At 37.4% G+C, this 24,845-nt stretch overlaps 1 protein-coding gene across 1 annotated transcript in view; it reads left to right on the top strand.

Annotated features, from left to right (window-relative positions):
* The window catches only part of LOC126184041 (inactive phospholipase C-like protein 2), a 749,749-nt gene that overhangs the window by 716,342 nt on the left and 8,562 nt on the right, over window positions 1–24,845 (top strand). The window contains exons 18-19 of the mRNA XM_049926398.1: window positions 8,922–9,008; window positions 19,021–19,206. Coding sequence (XP_049782355.1) covers window positions 8,922–9,008; window positions 19,021–19,206 — 273 coding nt within the window. The remainder of the gene's footprint in view (window positions 1–8,921; window positions 9,009–19,020; window positions 19,207–24,845) is intronic.

Genomic DNA, 24,845 nt, shown 5'->3' with positions numbered 1-24,845 from the left:
CAAATACTGGAAAGTGGATATCCTCTGTATAAGATTATAATCACAAGTGACATTAACACAGGAACAATGTGGCTACTACAATGCCAGTGTACTAGCATCCTGTATTGAATGTATTGGTAGCGACTAGAAACAATTGAATATCAATCTGGAGTCATACACCATTTTCTGACTTCTTGCAAAACAACTACTCCTAAATTTATAAATGATAGAGTGCAGCAAATCCTTTTTGCTGGTTTCATTACACAAATCCAGATTTTGGCTAGTGCCTAGCCATTATCAATGCACTATTTCTTAATTTCGATGCATGTTAGTTCCCTGTTGTTCAGGTGTCAGTCACAGTTTCTAGAATACTACTGTAGTATTCTAGTAACTGTGACTGGGGCCAAAACAACAGGGAACTAACATGCATCAAAATTAAGAAATAGTGCCTTGATAATGGCTAGGCACTAGCAGAAATCTGCTAGCCTATCCCATGCATGTGCTGAGTCTCCCTGCGGAATTCATATCCCATGTGCCTACTCCCTCTTGCTTCCCATTTCCTTTCTCCCTTTGTCCATTCACATGTTGAGTATCTAGAAAATAAATTATGCAGTTTTTCATTTGCATTGCATTCATTATCCAATGCTGCTGACAAAAACACAGGCAAAACTACATGCCATAGTGAGTTTCAATATGTTATAAATATGGTATTATTATCTGGTGAATCCGAAGTAGCATATTATGTGTCATGGTGCCACTAGAAGTAATCAGGAACATGTGTACTCTGCTTCTGAGTTAGCCAATGACCCCCATTATTTAGAAAACTGCAACAATTGCAGTCCCTATAGATACTTGAAACTGTAATTTTTTGTGTATCAATTTGAAATCATTCAAGGAAATTGTGCTTACAATACCATAAACTGGGTAGATTTTTGCATTTTATCACTGACTGACATTATGGGTCCAGACTACACAATATAAGGGAATGATAATTTACAACAAACAAAAGTGTGAGAATATTCTGCACATGAGCTAGGCCCACTGGAAAAAAATAACTATATGATACTCTGATGTAGAGTTTTGTGGAAGAGTTTATGAAAGATATAATGATGATTTGAATAGAATGTAGATTATCATTAATAATATCAAGTAAACAGCTGTTTATCACAACAAAACACATATATTAAATTAGCTTTAGTTTAATATGAGTTAGATAAGATTTCAATTTTTCATAGAACTTATCTCTCCTACTTTAATTAATTAGTTATTACTAAATGTAGACAAATATTCAAAGCTGAATAAATGACAATTGCAGTCATTCATCATCTATTGAATTATGAAATTTCAAAAACATATGATCAACTGTTGTCTGAAACTGAAATTACTGTAGGAAACATATAACTTTGGCCTTTTCCATGAAGTGTGACTACTGACTGATTAACTAGTCATCTTAGTCAACACTGCAAAATTTTGCTGTAGCATGGCATTAAGAACAATATTGTGTATGTTGGATCATTTGTGGTATTCAGCTCGAGATAGGTCTTAACAAAGCACAACCTGTCCTCAGTGCACATGTATTTATGTTTCTGCACTAGTTTTAGTGAGAGGTGTAGAAATTCAGTTCACCAGGAAAACTTATGATGTCATATTTTGTCCTAGAATTTGAGAAAAAGCTTCAAAATTTGTCACAATCATGATACAGATTACATTTGTGCTGGATGATTTGCTGATAATCTACAGAACTTTGATGTGTATATAGTTCTTCTGCATGCGCTTTTGTACACACATTTCATTTCAGTTAATTTCAGTGATGGCAGCAGTGTTGTGGTATGTTCTATATGTAGGATGGTCATTCATTTCCTTTCAGATTATAATTTTTTTTTATATGGTGTCCTCTGATGTCACCATTACATAGTCATCACTTTATACAGTTTGCTGATAATATTTCCTCACACAGATCTCTTGAGGACACTGCAGGATCCATGCCCATGCATTCACTTTCAATTTATTAAAATTAGCCTCTTTTATTCTCCCTCATGTGTACTATAAACTTCCGTATTTTTGTGATTGCTCTTTCATTGTGCTGTAAAGCTGAAATACTTGCACGTTTCATTAAAATCCTCCTGTGTACACTTCACAGAATAATACAAAATATTTTAAATATGAAACTACCCAATGTTACAGCCATATTACAGCTGAAAATTAAAAATATGAAACAAGGGAAAAAGGTCAGAATGACAGAAATCCTTGCTGTGTGTGAAGAAAAATGACATAGACCCCTTTAAGTGGAGAAACAGTAAACAAGCTTTAAAAATGTCTTATTCAACTCTGACGATGCCATCTATAAGACTTTGTTTGCTTATGGGATTTCACCTTTTAAGGGATTTATTGCAAAACTTTTATGATTCCAATTTTTTAGTGTTATCTGGCATAACTGATGTTGAACAAAATGTGCTTTGGAAGCTACATCTATTTGAGTTGGTTAGAAAAAGTGTAGCCCAGGGCCAATAAACAAATAGATTGTCAGAAACCTGTCAAAACCATCCTCAAGTTGGCCAGTAGAATCAATTTTCAGCAACCTATTACTGCACCAAGGTCATATTCATCCCTCCAGTCTGTCATATTCTTGTACAACATACCAACTGGAATGCAGAACTTGTAGCTTTATGATTGCAAGTGGCACTGTGTTGCACCCATAGACTTCTAGAAGTTCCCAATCCTGGAGATCACATTATTTTTCCTCTTTGAGACAGCACACAATTTTTCTGTCTCTCTCGCTCTCTTCTAGCACAAAAAGTTGCAATTTTTTCTGTTTCTTGCCTGCTCCCACCTCCTCTCCTCCACCCCCACCCCCCCCCCCCCACCCCCACCCCCACCCCAACCACACCCACCTCGCACCTCACAGTCACCTATGGTGCTGCCCATCTTTAAAGATGCTACAAATAGTTCACCAAAGTTGTATTTCTATGGTAAATATATATTTTGATTTGTTCTGCAACCCCTTATATTTCTCCCTATTGATGGGCTCTGTGAAAGGTGATGTATGAAGGAATGCTGTAATACCGAGAAGGTATATGTCAAACAATGGAAAACCTATGATGGAATGTAACAATATTATGAAAATGAAAGTTGCTACTCTCACAATTAAAGCTTTCAGCTATTAAAGCCTTCATCAACAATAGACAAAACACACACACACACACACACACACACACACACACACACACACCAGTGCATGATGGGAGTGGCAACTGGGTGAGGGTAAGGAGGAGGCTGGGGCGAGGAGAGGGAGGGATAGTATGGTGGGGGTGGTGGACAGTGAAGTGCTGCTGTAAAAAGACTGGGTATAATGGTGGAATGACAGCTTTGTAGTGCTGGAATGGGAACAGGGAAGGGGCTGGATGGGTGAGGACAGTGAGGCCGGGGGGGTTATGGGAACATAGGATGTACTGCAGGGAAAGTTCCCACCTGAGCAATTCAGAAAAGCTGGTGTTGGTGGGAAGGATCCATATAGCACAGGCTGCGAAGCATTTATTGAAATGAAGGATATCATGTTTGGCAGCGTGTTCAGCAACAGGGTGGTCTACTTGTTTCTTGGCCACAGTTTGTCAGTGACCACTAATGTGGACAGACAGCCTGTTGTTTGTCATGCCTACATAGAATGCAGCATAGTGGTTGCAGCTTAGCTTTTAGATCACATGACTGGTTTCAAAGGTAGCCCTGCCTTTGGTGGGATAGGTGATTTTAGTAACCAGACTGGAGTAAGTGGTGGTGAGAGGATGTATGGGACAGGTCTTGCATCTAGGTCTACTACAATGGTATGAGCCATGAGTTAAGGGATTGGGAGCAGGGGTTGTGTAAGGATGGACGAGTGTATTGTGTAGGTTTGGTGGATGACAGAATACCACTGTGGGAAGGATGGGAAGGATACTGGGCAGGACATTTCTCATTTCAGGGCATGACAAGAGGTAATTGAAACCCTGAAAGGCAATGTAATTCAGTTGCTCCAATCCTGGATGGTACTGAGTGACAAGGGTAATGCTCCTCTGTGACCGGACAGTGGGACTCTCGGAGGTGGTGGGAGACTGAAAAGATAAGGCATGGTAGATTATTTTTTGTACAAGGTTGGGAGGATAACTACAGTCAGTGAAGGCTTCAGTGAGACTCTGAGTATATTTCAAGAGGGACTGCTCATTACTGCTAGGCTAGGCTGTACAAAAGGGACTTCTTGGTATGGAACGGGTGGCAGCTGTCAAAGTGGAGGTATTGTTTGTGGTTAGTACTGATGTAGCCATTTTTGAGGTGGAGGTCAACATGTAGGGTTGGACTGAGTAGGACAAGGTGAAGCAAATGGGGAGAAGTAGTTGAGGTTTTGGAGGAATGTGGATAGGGTGTCCCCACATTCAATCCAGATAGCAAAGATGTCATTAGTGATTCTGAACCAGGTGAGGCATTTAGGATTCTGGGCTTTTTGGAAGGATTCCTCTAGATCGCCCATGAATAGGTTGGCATAGGATGGTACCATTTGGATGCCCATAGCCTTACCCCAGATTTGTTTGTAAGTAATGCCTCCAAAGGAGAAGTAATTGTGGGTGAGGATATAGTGGGTCATGGCGACTAGGAAGATTGTTGTTGGTTTGGAATATGTCGAGCATTGGGAAAGGTTGTGTTCAAACACTACCTCTGTCCCTCTGTTGTCTATTGTCGATGAAGGCCTTAATGGGTGAAAGTGTTAACTGTGAGAATCTTTTTCTTGTGCCTATCTGCCACTCAGCATCTCCACTATATAGTGAGTAGAAACTTTCATTTTCACAAGAAGGTATATGATAATTTCTGGAATGTGGTATATTGTTCCTGATTTTGATTTTGCTACAATTATTTGTGAAGGTAGTTTTCTCAGAATAGTGACCCATCCTTGGGTATTTTGGACTGCTGTAATACCAGAGAATCTTGCCATTGAATTTATCTGCCAAATCTAATTGAAATCTTTTATTTGTGAGTGGAAATTGCATCAATAGTATTTTTAAAATTATTTCAAACCAAATTTTGAAGAAGCTCCAGAAGCATTTTCAATGGGAATATTTGATCTCCCACAATAAAGTGCCCAATTGGCTCCCTCTGAGTATCATTTCTGCTCACCAGAACTGCTGGCTATGAAGACAACATTTTGGCACAGACAACAAGCTATAGACTATTATAGAGATTTAGTGGAAAGCACTGGGGGCTGCCTTCTGTGACAAGGGTATTTGAAAGTTGGTACAATGCTACAACAGATGTCTAAGGCAGAGCAGTGACTATGTAGAGAAGTAACTGGAAGGTGTAGATAACTGTTGCAAATAAAATATTTTTGATTTTCACAGTGGATTCCATTTTGCAACCAATCGAACCTTACTTTCTGTACAGCCCTCATATAACATAACTCCAGTATGATACACTCCTCTTTTGTATAAGTTTGTACTTAACTGTGCTTATGCGAAAGTTCAGCTTCTGCTTTGTTTCATATGCATGTTTATCATAGTCATGTTTGAATAAGTTTTCTTTTTTTTTAAGATGGTCCCTTCTGTAAAAATTAGTATTTCATAAATACACAAACAAGGAAGAGACAGTCTTTGCAGGCTTTTAGAAATGAATCTCCAAGAATCACTGCATTTAGCTTTCATTATCAACCTGATAATGTATGTGTGTGTTTAATTGAGGAATTCCCACAAAAAATTATTCCATACATCAGTAGTGACTATATATTACAATGGTACATTGATGAGCAGCTTGTAATTTGAGTGTGAATCCTAGCTGCATACATTTGTGTATTCAGTTATTTATTTAGATAGGTAAGATGCATCTTCCACTTCAGATCCTTCTGAATGGGTATGCCTCAAAATTACTGACTTTTGAGACCTTTTTTTCCTTCAATGGTAAAAACAGGGTTTGCAGGATGGAGGTTTTGCATGGCGTGAAAGTTAACTGCCACAGTTTTTTAAGAATTTATGATGAGGTCCTGAACCACTGTACTAAGCTGTGCATAACTGATGTTTCCTGCAGACTTTCCCTCACTGTGTGATATAATTAGAATATTACAGTTATCTGCAAAGAGTACTGTGGTTCCACCATGTATTTTATCAGCCAAGTCACATACATAAAGCAGAAATAGGACACGTCCCAGAACAGAGCCTTGTGGTAGAACATACTAGCTCACTGCTGCAAAGACTAGAAATGTGTTGTATTTCACTGTCTTTGTATTTTATTTCTGTTATTCATTCATCTGTAGAACTGAAAGAATATAATAAATCTTACAGTTTGTATACAGGAAAAATGTGCTCTTCAAGCTACCATTTTATCATCATAAGTTTTAGACTAGAATAGGATCTTTATTTGTCTTTCAGTCATTTTGTTGAATAGTACATGTGCAGGAAAAATAGATAAATATGCTACAATAATTGTGATAATACAATAATCATCAACACAGTGGTACTATACAATGTTAATATAATAATAACAGTAATAATAATAATAATAATAATAATAATAATTAAATGCTTATACATTATTGTCACATACATATAGGCGTACTTCATAATGTAGTATGGCATGCACTTGACTACACTTCTAAGATATGCTTAAAAATATTCATTGGTAAATCTCTCACTGTCTTTAGGAGTGTTTTGTAGAGTTTTGAACATAGTTACTTATGGTTCTTATGCTTTAATGTCAGTTTTGAGTATGGAAGATCTAGGTTACTATTGTTTCAGGTATTGTGGATGTGGACCTTAAGTTAAAACTGCTCATGTTTTCTTTAGCATATGTTAAACAGTTGTAGATATAAATACTAGGCAGTGTCATTTTTTGATTTCTTTAGAGTGTTTTTTGCAGCTTCGTCTTGGTGCTAGATCTCATATATGCATCTAACTGCCTTTTTCTGCTAGTTGAAAAAAATGGTTCAAATGGCTCTGAGCACTATGAGACTTAACTTCTAAGGTCATCAGTCCCCTAGAACTTAGAACTACTTAAACCTAACTAACCTAAGGACAGCACACACATCCATGCCCGAGGCAGGATTCGAACCTGCGACCGTAGCGGTCATGCGATTCCAGACTGTAGCACCTAGAACCGCTTGGCCACCCCGGCCGGCCTGCTAGTTGAAAATGGTACTTGAACTTACTGAGTTACCCCAAAGTAGCACTTCATATTGCAGTTGTGACTGAAATAAAGAAAAGTATTCTTAAATTAGTAAATTTTTACTAACAGTGTGTCCCAGCTTCTACAGTAGGAAGAGTGTATGAGCTAGTTTGTCACATAGATACTTTATTTACTTACCCATGTGAGTTTTTGATCTAAATCCAATCAGAATAATTTAATGCTTTTTGTATCTTGTTTAAATGTCTTCATGGCAAAGTAAATTTCCTCAGTTTTTATTTTATTTGTAGATAAAAGACCAGCCCTGCACTAGTCACTGCTCATTTCAGTTACTACTTTGTTGTATTCTGAGACATCTGGCAGATTTTCTTCATATGTAATTAGTGTCATGGCATCAGCATACAATAAATTGTCACATGGAATGTAATTTGGGAAGTCATTGGTATACACAATGAACAGGAAAGGACCAAGCAGTGATCCATGGGATTCCTCTCCTTGTTTTCATTGTTGTTGACATTTTGTTGTTTGCTTTTACTAATTGTATCCTGTTGCTTAGGTATGACTGAAATAGTTCTAATGGCTTATCTACAGCACCATAATGTTCCAGATTTTATATCATTGTCAATTGTGACAGATTCAGAGTCTTTAGTTATGTCTAACACTGTTGCACAAGTGAGTTTCTTGTTCTCAAATCCTTCATCTATGTTATTGAGGAGACACTCGATTGCATTTTTTGTTGGTTGCTGAGATCAAAAGCCAAACTGGCTATTACTCACTAATTTATTACTTTCAAAATAATTGTAAATTTGCATTTTTATACTGTTTTCTATGACTTGATATAATGGGAACTGTTGATATGGGTCTACAGTTGTTTGGCATTTTTCTTTCATCTTTCTTATAGACTGGGAGTGTAATTGTCATTTTCAGACATTTGGGAACACACCTTCATCGAGAATATGATTTGCCAGGTATGTTAGTGGCTTCATAATTGCTGAGGCTACATGTTTAATAGTACTGTTACTATCTCCATAGCAATCCTCTGTTTATGTGTTTTTAAGTTATTTTTTGGATACTGATTTTGGTTGCTTAAGCAGAGACACAGCTGCTGAACGAGTAATATAATTATATGTATTAAATGAAAAATGGGAGCTGGCACAGTCTATAGTGTATTTGTTAAGGGTATTGCAGTCTATTAGGACTGTGGTTTGCCCTTTGCCCATATTGATCTCACTTTTTACAATATTCCAAACTATTTTACAACTGTTTTTTGATCCTGTGGTATCCTCATCATTTACTTTAGATTTAGCTGATTTTATTTCATATTGGTCCAACTTCTTAAGGGTTATATAGTGCAGCCTGGCTTCCTCACTTTATTTTTGTGCATAAGTAGCAGTATCCTTATTTCCTCAAGCTTAATATCAGAGCATATATTTTGTAACATATTAGTGCTGAAAAAAATTAGTGGATTAATTTCGGAATTGTAGTCACTACAAGTGTCAGCTTAGTATATGACTATTATGGAAACTTTAAGAATAACATAAGGCTACTGCCTCCATTATGTGGAGAAAATTCTGCAATGATACTTTAAGATGAAAGAATTTCTTGACATTTCACAGTAAAGCATAGTATCATTTAAAGATGAAAGTTGATTTGGGTTATTGTTTACACTTATAGTTGTGCTGTGTGCTGAGACATTTGTCAATGTGTGCCAGAAATGTATGTATAGAAAAAGTATCATAAAATGAAGAAATGTTACATTAGAACTATGTCAGTTGTTATGTGAGAAATAATACTCTGCTTTTAAATTTTAGAAGGAAATGAAGAAAAGAGCACGATATGCCAGAACTCTTGCCACCATACTGAAGTTTGGAATAAAAAACTTGGATGACATATTCAAGGTAAGCATGTTACCATGTTATTCAAAGATAAAAAGCCTTTTATCACTGAATATTTTCAGTATGCAAACTGGTAACCCATAACACATATTTTATCAAATAAAAGTGTTTTTAATGCTTTTGCTTGAGATATATATTTACCATGCATTTATTAGCATGACTTTCTCAGAAAATCATATTTTGGACACGGATTTCTCATTACCACTAATAATCTTCTAGTAAACTCAACCTCTTTTCCTTAATATAGGATTTACAATGATTATCTCATTACTATTGCTTAATGCAATCCCAGAAACAAGAGCATGCAACATTAGTGGAAAGCATCTCATGTCACTAGATCACGTATCAATTCCAACTCCTTTGACTTTCTAAAGATCACCTTCTTTATACCTATGAAGAATCACATTACTAACTGTAAACCAAACTACTGAACACACTTGTAGACTAACATCTATAGCTGTTTTGTCTCTTTTGATTCTCAGAGCCTAATGTTCTTTATTTTATCCACTATTTCCTCCAGTTGACATATGGTCAAAATACTGCTGTAGTTTGATTTTCCTTGTGATGAAGCAGCTATTAATATGAATAAAATGTTCTCTGGTTTTCAGCTACATCAAGTGGTTTTAACACCATGAGCTTTCAACCAAGCACTCCCAGGCCATTTTCATGTGGAATGGCTGTTGTTGGACTGCTTGTATGCTCTTATATACTTTAGCTGCCAGCTGTGATGTCATTGGTGCTCATGGCACCAACATATATTGGTATACATTGACTCCATGTTCAAGGTGCCTGCTTCAGCCTCACTGTCCTTGGATCCCACACTGTTCTGAGCTGCAGGCTGCCATCTCTATTAAGGATGTTGCCACTGATTCTTATTTCAATGGATTATGTAATTACACAATCCCAGGAGCCATTAGTGAGAGCCACCACAGACATTTTGTCAAATTTGATCTGGTGACTTTTCTAGAATGTGTTCAGCCATAGTGGATTTTTCAGGATATTGCCAGTGATAAAACCTATCATTCTCCTTTCTGCTTTGTCCTACAGAGCACACTGTTTGTTTTAAGATTGATCACACTGCCAAGGTATCTTGTAGGCCCCAAGCATTCTGGGACTTGTCTGAAACTAGACTCAGTAGTTGCTTGATTTTTGACAGAGGCCTGAAGATTGATTTGGTTTTGTGTCTTTTTAGCAGGTAGTTTACCTTGCCTGAAACAGAACCACAGAATGACAAAAAATAAAGTTTCTTTTCATGCTCTTTGTATCATAGTGTGTATGTTCCATAATTACAGCATGTCAGCGGGGAGAATCTCAATTCTTGCATCATTGCATAGTGCATGCAGCCATTGTACTCAGTCCTGGTCACTGTGACTGCTCATAGCATTGTTTTCCTGAGAATCAGCCAAATTAACTGTCTTTGACTTAGTGACATTATGGGCACTTTTGATATGGTAGCACTGTTTACGAATGTGCCTATGAAAGACTCTTTGGATCTAGTATCCCAGTTGTTTGATAGTAATGTTGTCAAGCTCTTTAGACACACTCTTATGTCATCTTATTTTCTGTCCAACTGTATTGTGATCAGATGGTTGACATTGCGAAGGGAGGCACATTAGCTTCAGGTGTTACAAAAATTTTTATGGAGAATTTTGAGGACATTTTCTTAGACATGGCCTCATTAAAGCCTAGTTGTTGCTTCTGATATTTTAACAACACATTGATCATTGGCCCCATGGACTTGAAAAAATTTGAATTCTTGGAGTATCTCATCAGCATCAACAACAAAATACAGTACACTGTGAAACTAGACAAAGATGATGCACTGCCATTTCAAACTAAATGAATGTGTTGGCTACAATGTCAACAGAACTCCTATGCACACAAACCTGTATTCACACACCATCAGCTCTGAGCTGAGCCATCTGTCTGAGGTCTTCAGGAGCAGTGGCTACAACAAGAACCAAATAAGTAAATTGATCTCAAATAAGAATCATGCTGAGACCACTGATGAGAAGCAGGATAAAAGACTTGCTTTTTTGCTATTCTGTAGCTCCATGTTTGGCAAGATAAACTGCCTGCTGAAAAAGCACAAAATCAAATTGAACTCCAGGCCTTCAACAAAAATCCATACCTTGTCAGTTTGGCCAGTCTTACGTTAGACATAGAGTGTACACTGTAGAACAATGACAGGAGGAGCATAAGAGTTTTTATCACCTATGCTACCCCAAAAAATCCACTTTAGTTGAGGAAGCTATTGAAAATTATCACTGGAACAAATTTGATGAAACCTCTGTCATGGCACACACTAATGGTTTCTGGGACTTTTTAATTAAGGAAGCCATTGAAATAAAAATGAGTGACAACAACTTTGATAGATATGGTGGCCTGCAGCTCAGCACAGCTTGGTACCTTGTAATAGTGAGGTTGAAGCAGGCGCATTGGACACCAAGTCAACATGTGCCTAAATGTGGCAATGAGATGAGCACCAGTGACATCATAGCCAGTAGCTAGAGTATATAAGGGCCTACAAGCAGCCCGTCAGCTGTCATTTCACTTGACAATGGCCAAGGAGTCCATGGTCAAAATTTCATTCAATTTTAACCACTTGGCATAGCTGGAAGCTCGAGAACATTTTATTCAATATTACCACTGTGGAACTCTACATTCATACATTAATCACAATAAACATCAAATTCATCTGAAATATATTTCAGATTTTCATTTTTCATACTTTACTTTCATTAAACTTTAGTTTCCTTGGTTTTATGTACAGTAACTTGCAATTTCATTGTTGTAATTGTTATTATTGCTATCAAATGGTATTACTAATCTAGCATGACTAGGTGTTCAAGAGCAAAGTTTAATATAGCAAACTTGGAAGAGTCAGGCTTTAATTTCTAATTAATCTTGAACTGTCTATTGCCATGTAACTTAATCTTCTCTTAAGTCAGTGCTTTAAGTATGTTAAATATGTCATATTGTACGTTGAAGTAGAAGTCTGTCTATAACTCACTGGATTGATAGATTCTTAGGTTGGAGGAAAGCAAGTGTGTACCCCTTTCAGTAACACAACACCTAGAGAAGCACTGTGGTGGTCAAAGCAATCTTGGAGTAGTGGCAAGAATCATACCTTCATACCTACAGGTCTCTCAGAACAATAAAACTGAACCACATTATTTGTGAAAAGTAAGTTCTAAGATTGCAAATAGTGACAGAGAAATGAGAAGTGACTATGTAGACATTCAGTTGAAAACTATTGATTTTGTCAAGTAGCATAGTATATTCTGTTGCAGAAAATGAAGAACCAACCACTATATGCAGTTGTTCTCTGTACTGTTCCCGCTGTCTTCATCCAATCTGAGTGCATCTTGAGTCCTAGAGATGTTTACTTCCTGTGTATACTGTTTGCATGTTCCTACTTTAATAATTGCCTTGTCATTTTCTGGTACTGAGTTGACTATAAAGAACTGTTGCAATGAACCGGTTTATGTAGCAGATATCTCAAAAGTCAGTGGAGCCTAGTTGCAGTAATGTCACTGCAGAAGTACTATCCAGAGCACTCCAAGGGAAAAAAATGAATCACAGATCTCATGCAGCATCATACAGGAACCCCTGTTCGCAATTAAAAAAAAAAAAAATCATGGTGCATGCACCTGAGGGTATTGTTTGTACCTAGCCATCCTAGTTTTGATCCTCTGTTGATTTATTCTCACAGAACATAAGCCGTATGAGCAGTTAACTGTATGTGCCTCCATTGCTGATAACTGCACTTCACTGCTATACTGTATTTCTCTTGATTAGCTGAGTAGGTATTTTCTAGCTAGTTCTTTTGCGTTGGAAACCCCATAGGTAAAATTGACTCACAGGATGTCGGTTTACTCATCTTTCATACAGTGTTCCATATCTAGATAGTTCAGCAGAACAATCTTTGTAATTCTATAACAGTTTTATGTTTCTCTCCATCCCTCATCTTTGGCATTATCTGTTGCTGACTAAGACTTAATAAAATATTTATCAGATCTAAAACACTATATTGTCCTAAATATAAGCTGTACTATTTCCCTAAAACTTGGACACAAAAAATTGGGATGTCACTTATCTGCACAGCCCTAAATGAACTGGTATATTTTCAGATTGTAAAATCTTCAACTTTAGTGCTCATTCCTTAGTTTGAAGTGATGTGACTATTATTGTGCTCAAAGCTCCATTACTTTTCGTGACAGGACAGGTACACTTTTCTCTAAGTAAAGAGTAAAATTTAACTATCACATGGTAAAGTGAAAAAAATTATCAGCACTCTTTGGAATTCAAGGCAGTTATGATGCAAATTTTAAACTCATAGTTATTTATTATGTGAAGAATACATCTCGTACAGATGCTGATAAAAAGTATGGTTTGTATCAAAATGTGCAGCATTGGGGAATAAGCTGCAATTCATCATGTTACCAAGGAAACCATACTGAGGGCCAAAATCTGCAAAATATCATGAAGCTAGGGTTCCTTTTTTTGTAGAAGAGAAAAGAAGATGGGATACCTGTCTATTGACAAATAATCCAGTTGAAGGCCTTGGAAGTTGTGAAGACTTTAAACATATTACAGACACAATTCCTTGAGAGTATCAGTTGGTGCCACAGATGAAATGATCTTTCTGCCCAGCGAAGAACTTTATTAGCATAGAGACTGCAATAAGAGTTTACTGAGATACTAGTCAACTTCCAGAGGCAAATAATCTAAATGTGATCATGGCAACAGCACTCTGACCATTTACACCAGATTGACGTCACCAATGAAGCATCTACCTTTTAGGATATCTGGAACAATATGCCAGTGGGCCGTAAAGGGATGAAAAGTATCTCATTAAAAACAGCTGGAAAAGAAAAACAAATTAGCATGATATTAGCAGTTATGAGGGTATGCTGAAAAGTAATGTCCCTGAATTTTTTTTGTGAAAACTCTTAAAGCTTTCAAAAGAAAACAAATGTTACTAACATTTTGCATCTTTATTCTTCATGTTTACATATTTATTTCTCAATGTAGTGATCCTGGTAACAAACACATTTTTACAGTGGGAGACCATTTTTTTGATACTGTCACTGTAGAATGTTTGACTTTGCTGATGGAGCCACAACCTCAGCTCTGCATACAACGTTTCATCATTACCAAAGTGAAGTCATCGAAGGTTTTCTCTAAGTATTGGAAACAAATGAAACTTGGATGGTGCCAAGTCAGTATTATATGGAATGATAGTGAACCCAAGGCATCGGATTGTTGCAGGTGTCACAGCACTTCATATTCAAATTTTGATTACAGCACACTCTTTCTCACACACTAACATAGTTATGTTACACACTGCCAAATTACATGTGACAATTTGGAGCTGTCTAGTTACAGAAGGCTGCAAATATGTAGATGTGAAGAATAAAGACATAAAATATTAATAACATTTATTTTATTTAAAAAGCTTGAAGAATTTACACACACAATTTTTGGAGGCATTACTTTTTAGCATGCCCTTGTACTTTAGAGGTGGAAAGCTGCCTCTTCCCCCTTCCCGAATATTATTTTGAACTGTAAAACTTTTGCCAAGGAATACTTAACAAATGGGTTAGTGATGTGTTGCCAAGATAACAACTAGATGGCAAAACAGAGCTAATGATGAATTGCTGTCTTGAGCTGGAAATCTGATGTAATGCTTAGTAAGATACCTATGCCAGCATTGGATGCCTTTAAAGGTCACATCACACCTGAAATAGATATGAAAGTTACTGCATTGGAGACATACTGAGTCATTATACCAGGAAGTATGACTTCAAAACTGCCAGTCATTATATCATTATAAAGAATCCTTTTAAAGACTATCTCTGACTGGCTATTAGGAGGTAATTATGCATTCTGTCCATCTCTTAAGACTAAGATACCTCCAGTGAGCCTTGTATGTTGGAGAATTCTCTCTTCATGGCTCTCAATAATATCAATACCATAATTACCCATGGAAAAAGGAAGACATTTACAGTTATGTAATAATCAATGAACAAAACTGAACATAAATAAAAAAGCATCTTGAATTTGAGGTTAAATAAGGAAAATTGAAAGGAACATCTTGAACCTGAGGCTAAAGGAGGACAAGTATACTGTCAAATGAAATATAAACCATAATTGTGTAGAATGTGTAAGAAACATATTTTTTATGCTGAATATTTGGTTTACATTAAGAGTTATCAGCACACAAACATATCAGCAGAGAGAATGTCATCTCTGTTTTATGCCATTAGATGCTCTTCACTACTGTGTAACAGGCAGGGCAAGTGCCTCATAGTTAAACAATATTTCAAATTACACTCAATCTTTTGCTATGAAAATATGCTAAATATAGACATAATTATGGAACTACAGAAAAAGTGTTAGAAAAATAATAATTAAAACTAATAACCTGGTTCTTTGTGAAAGTATGTTTAACAACTTGGGCATTGTAACTGCATCATGGAAGTATATGCACCAATCAGTTATATTAGGAAAAAAACATCAGTAAATATGATCATAATACTTCTATCTTCTTCCATGGAACAAGAGATAAGATTAATTTACCTTTACCAAAACAGTAAACAGAAAAAACTCAGGCATATCAATGTTTCTTATACAGGATGTCTCAGGAGGAATGACCAATATTCATGGAAATGAAGAGAAAGGTGTTTTGTCTAGTAAACATGGGCTCTAAAATTCGTAACTTAAGAGCTTTGTCATCTTAAATACTTTGAAAATTATCTCTTCTACTACAAGCTCTTTGCTTTCCATATTTTAGGCAAATGCAATATAGATTAAAACAAGAATAACATTGTTTAGTAAACACTGGCTTTGAAATGCATATCTTAAGAGCTATGAGTACTTGTTCAGTATAAGAAATATGTTTCACAGTAGTGAAAATGAACAAGTGCTCATAGGTCTCAGGGTATGCACTTTAAAGCCCATGTTTACTAGTCTTTTTTGCTTCGAATGATCATTTCTGTCATGCTACTGATACTGGCCATTCCTCCTGGGACATCCTGTGTGTGTGTTGTGATTTATGTCCACATCTACATCTGTGCTCTGCAAAGCACTGTGAAGTGTATGGCAGAGGGTATGTCCCACTGTATCTGTTATAGATTTTTTCCCATTCCATTCATGTATGGAGCACAAGAAGAATGCTTGTTTAAATGCCTTCATATGTGTCATAATTAACCTAATCTTGTTCTCATGATTTCTATGGGAGTGATTCATAGGAGGTTGTAGCACATTCCTAGAATCATCAAATAAAGCTGGTTCTTGAAACTTCATAAGTAAGCTTTCTTGGGATAGTGAGTCCTATTTGGCACAGGCCCCATCACACACTTGAGCAATATTCTAGGATGGACTGTATGAGTGATTTGTAAGTAATTTCTTTTGTAGATTTATTGTATTTATCCAGTATTCTATCAATAAACTAAAGTCGACCGCCTGCTTTATCCATGACTGAGCCTATATGATCATTCCATTTCAAATTCTTATAAAGTCAACTTCAATTCCATAAGGAACCATTGTGCACAGTGACCATAGACTAAAAGGAAGGAGAGGCACACAGCAATCAGTTGCAATAACATTATTTTTTATTCATCTACATCTACATGACTACTCTGCAATTCAGATTTAAGTGCTTGGCAGAGGGTTCATCGAACCAGAATCATACTATCTCTCTACCATTCCACTCCCGAACAGTGTGCGGGAAAAACGAACACCTAAACCTTTCTGTTCAAGCTCTGATTTCTCTTATTTTATTTTGATGATCATTCCTACCTATGTAGGTTGGGCTCAACAAAATATTTTCGCATTCGTAAATAGATCTTGCCACGACGAAAAACGTCTTTGCTTTAATAACTTCCATCCCAACTTGCGTATCATATCTGCCACACTCTCTCCCCTATTACGTGATAATACAAAACGAGCTGCCCTTTTTTGCACGCTTTCGATGTCCTCCGTCAATCCCACCTGGTAAGGATCCCACACCGCGCAGCAATATTCTAACAGAGGACGAATGAGTGTAGTGTAAGCTATCTCTTTAGTGGACTTGTTGCGTCTTCTAAGTGCCCTGCCAATGAAATGCAACCTTTGGCTTGCCTTCCCCACAATATTATCTATGTGGTCTTTCCAACTGAAGTTGTTCATAATTTTAACACCCAGGTACTTAGTTGAATTGACAGCCTTGAGAATTGTACTATTTATCGAGTAATCGAATTCCAATGGATTTCTTTTGGAACTCATGTGGATCACCTGACACTTTTCGTTATTTAGTGTCAACTGCCACCTGCCACACCATACAGCAATCTTTTCTAAATTGCTTTGCAACTGATACTGGTCTTCGGATGACCTTACTAGACAGTAAATTACAGCATCATCTGCGAACAACCTAAGAGAACTGCTCAGATTGTCACCCAGGTCATTTATATAGATCAGGAACAGCAGAGGTCCCAGGATGCTTCCCTGGGGAACACCTGATATCACTTCAGTTTTACTTGATGATTTGCTGTCTATTACTATGAACTGCGACCTTCCTGACAGGAAATCACGAATCCAGTCGCACAACTGAGACGATACCCGATAGGCCCGCAGCTTGATTAGAAGTCGCTTGTAAGGAACGGTGTCAAAAGCTTTCCGGAAATCTAGAAATACGGAATCAACTTGAGATCCCCTGTCAATAGCGGCCATTACTTCATGCAAATAAAGAGCTAGCTGCATTGCACAAGAACAATGTTTTCTGAAACCATGCTGATTACGTATCAATAGATCGTTCCCTTTGAGATGATTCATTATGTTTGAATACAGTATATGCTCCAAAACCCTACTGCAAACCGACGTCAATGATATAGGTCTGTAGTTCAATGGATTACTCCTACTACCCTTCTTAAACACTGGTGCGACCTGCGCAATTTTCCAATCTGTAGGTACAGATCTTCCAAATATAGATTTAAACTATAAATAGCCATAGTCAGTGTATCTCAGTTACAATCCAACAAGTGACAGTGCATGTCACTGTATGTTCTTACAGGTGTATAGGCAGAAGGAAAAACTCTAGATTTGCAAGAATAATAAGAAGTAATGGGATTGTGACTGATTGCTGTGTGCCTCTCCTTCCTAACAAAGTGTAACACTCAGGTGTTTGTATGAGCTGACGCATTCCAGCCATGCCTCACTGATACTGTAGTCATAGGCTACTATGCATTTTTGTTTATTTTATGAAATATACAATTTTACATTTCTGAACATTTAAAGGAAGTTGCACGACTTTGAAATATTATCAGGATATGGCTAAATATTTATTCACCTTCTTCCAGGCAGTACTTTATTACAGTTGGCTGTATCATCTGCAAAAAGTCTGAGGTTACTATTAATATTGTCTGCGAGGTCATTAATATACAACATGAATAGCAAGGGTCCCAACACACTTCTGTGGGCATACCTCAATTTACTTCTACATGTGTTGATGACTCTCCATCCAAGATAGCTTGCTGCATTGTCCCTACAAAATAATCCTCAGTCAAGTCATATATTTTGCTTCATACTCCATATAATGCTAGTTTTTATAATAAGTGTAGAAGTCAAATTTCTTTGGAAATCAAGAAATATTGCATCTAGCTGACTGCCTTGATTCAAAGCTTTCAGTGTTTCATGTGAGAAAAGTGTCATGAGAAGGAATGGTCAATATCATGGTGTAAGTCATCTATAGTCACATGTTTAACTGTGGGGCATTTCTTTCACATCCATTCACATTATGAGGATTGTTGTCGCCACTCCCCACAGCCTTCAATCTTGCCAGCAGTCTGATTGCCTCACATGTTGTGATTAGGTTTTAATGAGCATCCAGAGCATTTATCATTAATCATAGTACCAGTCCATTTAAATTTGTTCAAAAGGTAGCTGATATTTCTCTTATTGGTGCCATGTCCATAAATAAAACTTTTCAGTGATATTTTCCAACAAAATACATGCTTTTTTTCTTCTGTGATAGGATGTAATTCCAGATATGGAAGATGCTCTGCGGCTACGCACTGAAGCAGAGATGGCGATGGACGAGTTACGCTATGAATGTGGTGTAGATGAAACAGCAAATATGAGTCACTGTTTGAAAGTACTGTTACAACGATATGAAGCAACCCCACAAATAACTAATGTGTCAATTACATCTCAGAATGGGGTGAGTGTTAAAACAATTTCATTTTTTAAAGCATTTCAGTTTTAATTAAATATAGATTTATGATGTTGTAAACTGAAGTCATTGTCCCCTTATTACCTGCATTAATAATTTAGACCTCCACTTGCCATACACTATCAGAAATTTTCAAGTGATATGTGTGTGTATACTGTAATGCGGCAGACAAAGAAATACTACATATAATGAAGTGATTCATATGGAGACTGATGTATATCCAGATCCATATTTACATCTACATCTACATGGTTACTCTGCAATTCACACGTAAGTGCCTGGCAGAGGGTTCATCAAACCATTTTCATACTTCTTCTCTACCATTCTACTCTCAAATGGCGCGTGGGAAAAAGGAACAACTAAATCTTTCCATTCAAGCTCTGATTTCTCTTATTTTATTATGATGATCATTTCTCCCTATGTAGGTGGGTGGCAACAAAATATTTTCGCATTTGGAAGAGAAAGTTGGTGATTGAAACTTTGTAAATAGATCTCGCAGCAAATAAAACCGCCTTTGTTTTAGTGACTGCCACCCCAACTCACATAACGTATCAGTGACACACTCACCCCTATTGTGCGATAACATGAAATGAGCTGCCCTTCTTTGCACCTTTTCGATGTCCTCCGTCAATCCTACCTGGTAAGGATCTCACACTGTGCAGCAATACTCCAGCAGTGGACGGACTAGTGTAATGTAGGCTGTCTCTTTAGTGGGTTTGTTACACCTTCTAAGTGTTCTGCCAACAAAGCACAGTCTTTGTTTTGCCTTCCCCACAATATTATCTATGTGGTCCTTCCAATTTAAGTTGCTCATAATTGCAATTCCTAGGTATTTAGTCGAATTGACAGCCCTTAGAGTTGTGTGATTTATCCTATACCCAAAGTTTATCAGATTTCTTTTAGTACCCATGTGGATGACCTCACACTTTTCTTTGTTTAGTGCCAGTTGCCACTTTTCGCACCATACAGAAATTCTCTCTAGATCATTTTGTAATTGGAATTGATTATCTGATGATTTTACTAGCCGGTAAATTACAGCAGCATTTGCAAATAATCTAAGGGGGCTGCTCAGATTATCACCTAGATCATTTATGTAAATCAGAAACAGCAGAGGGGCTTATATCCATATATCACTTCTGTTTTACTCAATGATTTACCATCTATCACTATGAACTGTGATCTCTCTGAAAGGAAATCACAAATCCAGTCACACAATGGAGATAATACTCCATATGTACACAATTTGATTAATAGTCACTTATGAGGAATGGTATCAAAAGCCTTCTGGAAATTTAGGAATATGGAATCGATCTGAAATCCCTTGTCAACAGCACTCATTACTTCAGGGGAATAGAGAGCTAGCTGTGTTGCACAAGAATGATATTTTCTGAATCCCTGTTGGTTATGTAACAGCGAGTCATTTTCTCAGGGTGATTCATAATGTCTGAGTACAGTACATGCTCCAAAATCCTACTGCAAATTGAGGTCAGTGATATGGTTCTGTAATTCAATGGGTTACTCCTATTTCCTTTCTTGAATATTGGTGTGACCTGTGCTACTTTTCAGTCTTTAGGAACAGACCTTTTGTCAAGTGAGCGGTTGTATATGACTGCTAAGAAAGGCGCTATTGTGTCTGCATACTCTGAAAGGAACCTGGTTGGTATACCATCTGGACCAGAAGACTTGCCTGTCTTAAGTGATTTGAGTTGTTTCGCAACACCTAAGATATCTACTTTTATGTCACTCATACTAACAGCTGTTCTGGTTTTGAATTCTGGAATATTTACTTCATCGTCTTTCTTGAAGGAATTGTGGAAAACTGTATTTAGTAACTCCACTTTAGTGGCACCTTCATCAGTAACATTTCCATCATTATTGCACAGTGATGGTATTGAGTGTTTTTGCCACTGGTTTACTTTACATATAACCAGAATCTCTTTGGATTTTCTATCATATTTTGAGACAATGTTTCATCGTGGAAACTATTAAAAGCATCTTGCATTGATGTCCGCACCAAATTTCGAGCTTCTGTGAAGCTTAGCCAGTCTTAGGTATTTTGCATTCTTCTGAATTTGGCATGCTTTTTTTGTTGTTTCTGCAACAGTGTTCTGACTTGTTTTGTGTACCGTGGTGGATCAGTCCCATCTCTTATTAACTTTTGCAGTATGAATCAATCTATTGCTGACGATACTATATCTTTGAATTTGAGCCATATTTGGTCTACACTTACATAATTAGCTTGGAAGGAATGGCAACACACTCTTAGGAAGGCATCAAGCCAATTTTAATCTGCATTTATTTTTAGTGGATTTGGTTGATATGGTTTTGAGCCTAGCTACAATGACCTTGTGTTCACTAATCCCTGTATCTGTCATGACACTCTCTATTAGATCAGGATTATTTGTGGCTAAGAGGTCAAGTGTGTTTTCACAACCATTTACAATTTGTGTGGGCTCATGAAATAATTGTTCAAAGTAATTCTCAGAGAAAGCATTTAGTACAATTTTGGAAGATGTTTCCTGTCTATCACCAGCTTTGAACATGTATTTTCGCCAACAAATTGAGGGTAGATTGTATGAGTGGGGTACTTATTTGTAATGAGATTCAAGTTTTCTTTGAACCGTTCAGCCATTAGCCAATTATTATTTTGGTACGGCTGTTAAGGATAACATCTACCCATAGTAATTCATAGGAACTAACTATTTCACTACAAGATAAACTACTACTAACAGCCACAAACACACCACCACCTACTTTATTTAATCTTTCCTTTCTGAAAACAGTTTGTGCCTCTGTAAAAATTTCAGCAGAATTTATCTCCATCTTTAGCCAGCTTTCTGTTCCTTTAACAATTTCAGCTTCAGTGCTTTCTATCAGCGCTTGAAGCTCTGGTACTTTTCCAACACAGCTACGACAATTCATAACTACAATACCGACTGTAGCTCGGTCAATTCGCGTTGTTTATTTTCCCTGTACCCTTTGAGACTGGAGCCCTTTTTGATCTTTCCCAAGACTGTCTACCCTAAAAAAAAGTCCAGTCCCCACCACACAGCTCCTGCTACTGTGTAGTGGACACCTGACCTATTTAGCGTAACCCAAAACCCCACCACCCTATGGAGTAAGTCAAGGAATCTGCAGCCTACACAGTCACAGAACTGCCTGAGCCTCCGATTCAGACCCTCCACTCAGCTCTGTACCAAAGGTCCGCAATCGGTCCTGTCGACGATGCTGCAGATGGTCAACTCTGCCTTCGTCGTGCTAGCAAGACTGGCAGTCTTCACCAACTCAGATAGCAGCCATAAACCAGAGAGAATCTCTTCCGATCCATAGCGACACGTCATTAGTGCCGACATGAGCCACCACCTGCAGTTGGCTGCAATCTGTACGCTTCATGGCATCTGGAAGGACCCTTTCCACATCTTGGATGACTCCCTCCGATATGCACAAGGAGTGCACATTGGCTTTCTTCCCGTCTTTAGCTGCCATATCCCTAAGGGGCTCCATCATCTGCCTAACATTGGAGCTCCCAATAACAATCAATCCCACCCTCTGCATTTGTCTCGGCCTCTCAGGAAGACCGGCCACTGCCGCAACAGTTGAGGTCACCCTTGCTGGCTCGGAAGTACTTTCAGCAGTGGGTAGTACCTCAAACCTATTATGGAGGCATATGGGTACCGCCTTGCGGCCAGCACCAACTTTCGCCTTCCGCCGAGGGATTCGCGACCCTGCCATGGTTCGCCAATCACTGTCATGAAAGTGTCAACTGGCAGGGACGTCCAAATTCGAGGGCACAGTGGCATCAGAGATCCCAGCTCATGCTACAGGTTCCAGAGGCGCCAAAGCACTCGCCTCAGGTGTCCCATTGTCACCATGGCCCAGGGCAACTGCCTGGAGCCTGTTGACCTTGCCCAACACAGCTTCCAGCTGTTTATGGATGGTGGCCAATTTCCCCTGAAGCTGTACACAACAGGCGTAGTCCCTATCCATCTCTAACAATTTTTTCCCCCTCTCTTTTTATCTCACATGCTGTTCAGAACAAACAGATGACTGATGACTAAGCAAATTTACACTATACAGGTACTAAAATGCGATGCTACATCTCTCAAATACTATAATACACCCGAAATTTGAGACTTAAACTATGGAAGTACCAAAAAACTTGCAAAGAAATTAAGAATTGAACTATGACACAAATAAGTGAGCTAAGAGTACGACTTGCTGCTGGTTGCTGCTTATCCAATTGCGGCAGAGAGCTCAAATATTTTCCAGTTACTGTTAACTTTTCCATTCTTAATTTTACTGGGACGTGGGTCTATTTGGGACATATCATCAAATTTTCACTATAAATGTACTTCTATTGCAATTTTGTTTACATGAAACATGTCAATACATTTTGAAAAGGAAAACAGCATATCTGGACTCCTACAGAATCATAAATTTAAATGATCAGTCTGTTTCCTAAATCATGTTAATAATGTCATACAAAAATGAAATGCTTGTGATTCAAAGCTGTCAGCATTTGTATGTTAAAGGTCAGTGTCTGTCAGTGTATTTTGTCATAGGTCAGTCAGTACTCAGTATTTTTCAATGCATTGTGAAAAGTTATTTCCAATATAGTGCCCACCTTTTTTATTTGATTAGAGTGCAGGTATGAGATCCTACACAGATAAGACCCATTTTATTCTCTCTGCAGCAAAGCAGTTATGAGAAAACATTGACAACAAAGGAAGCAGAAGTTAAATAACATCATCGTAAGTGTGAGCTACAATTTAAATCAGCAACTGTGAAAAAGTTTCATGAACTATTTGGAAACAAATTACTTGGCAATTTTAACATCAATTTTTTGTATCATCTGTAATTGATTGTTACAATGTCTATTAAGAATATGCACATAATGCCCAAACATCAAGAGCATCTGCACGAAAACATATGAGCTATCAGTATATATAAGAGTTGAAGGTTAATTTAGCAGTAAATTGTGTGTTTTTGTATTCAGTTATTGTAGACAAAACGTAACACACACACACACATTTGCTAGAGAACACTGGGATAAAAACTAAGCTTACTGCTGTGAAAAAGTCACAAAATGTGACTTTGAAAAATAATAAATGAGCTTATTACTATTAAACAGTCACAGTTTGTGACTATTTCATAGTAAAAACCTGAGTCATTATTTGAATGTCACATAAACAACATATGTGTGTACATTCTTGTAAGGAAGTGCTCTGTTTCCTGAGAAATTAACCTCAGAATCCATGAAGGCATCTCACACATTTGGATACTGATTGAAATAGTACTGGACATTAAAAGTGCACACTTGATTCACAAATTGATCACTTGAGAATTGCCGTTTTGTGAGAAGATATGGTCTTACTAGTAAGGAGCTTGACTGTGGGTGGGCACTACTCATTGTCTCCAAAATTGGTGCTATTTTGTTACAATGAAATTAAAAGACAAACTTTAAAAGTGGTGACTCAGACCAACTTTATTCACTAGAGTAGCCTAGTTCCTCAACTTAAAGCAATTAGAAGCTTGCATATATCCTAAAAGCTATTGTAAAATCATTGTTGTTTTTTTGGAGAAATAGTTTCAAAGCGAGTTTTTTACTAACCTACAGAAAATTCAAA

This window comes from Schistocerca cancellata, chromosome 4 (genome assembly GCF_023864275.1).
Source record: "Schistocerca cancellata isolate TAMUIC-IGC-003103 chromosome 4, iqSchCanc2.1, whole genome shotgun sequence".
NCBI classification, from domain to species: domain Eukaryota; kingdom Metazoa; phylum Arthropoda; class Insecta; order Orthoptera; family Acrididae; genus Schistocerca; species Schistocerca cancellata.
This window is presented reverse-complemented; position numbering and strand designations above follow the sequence as displayed.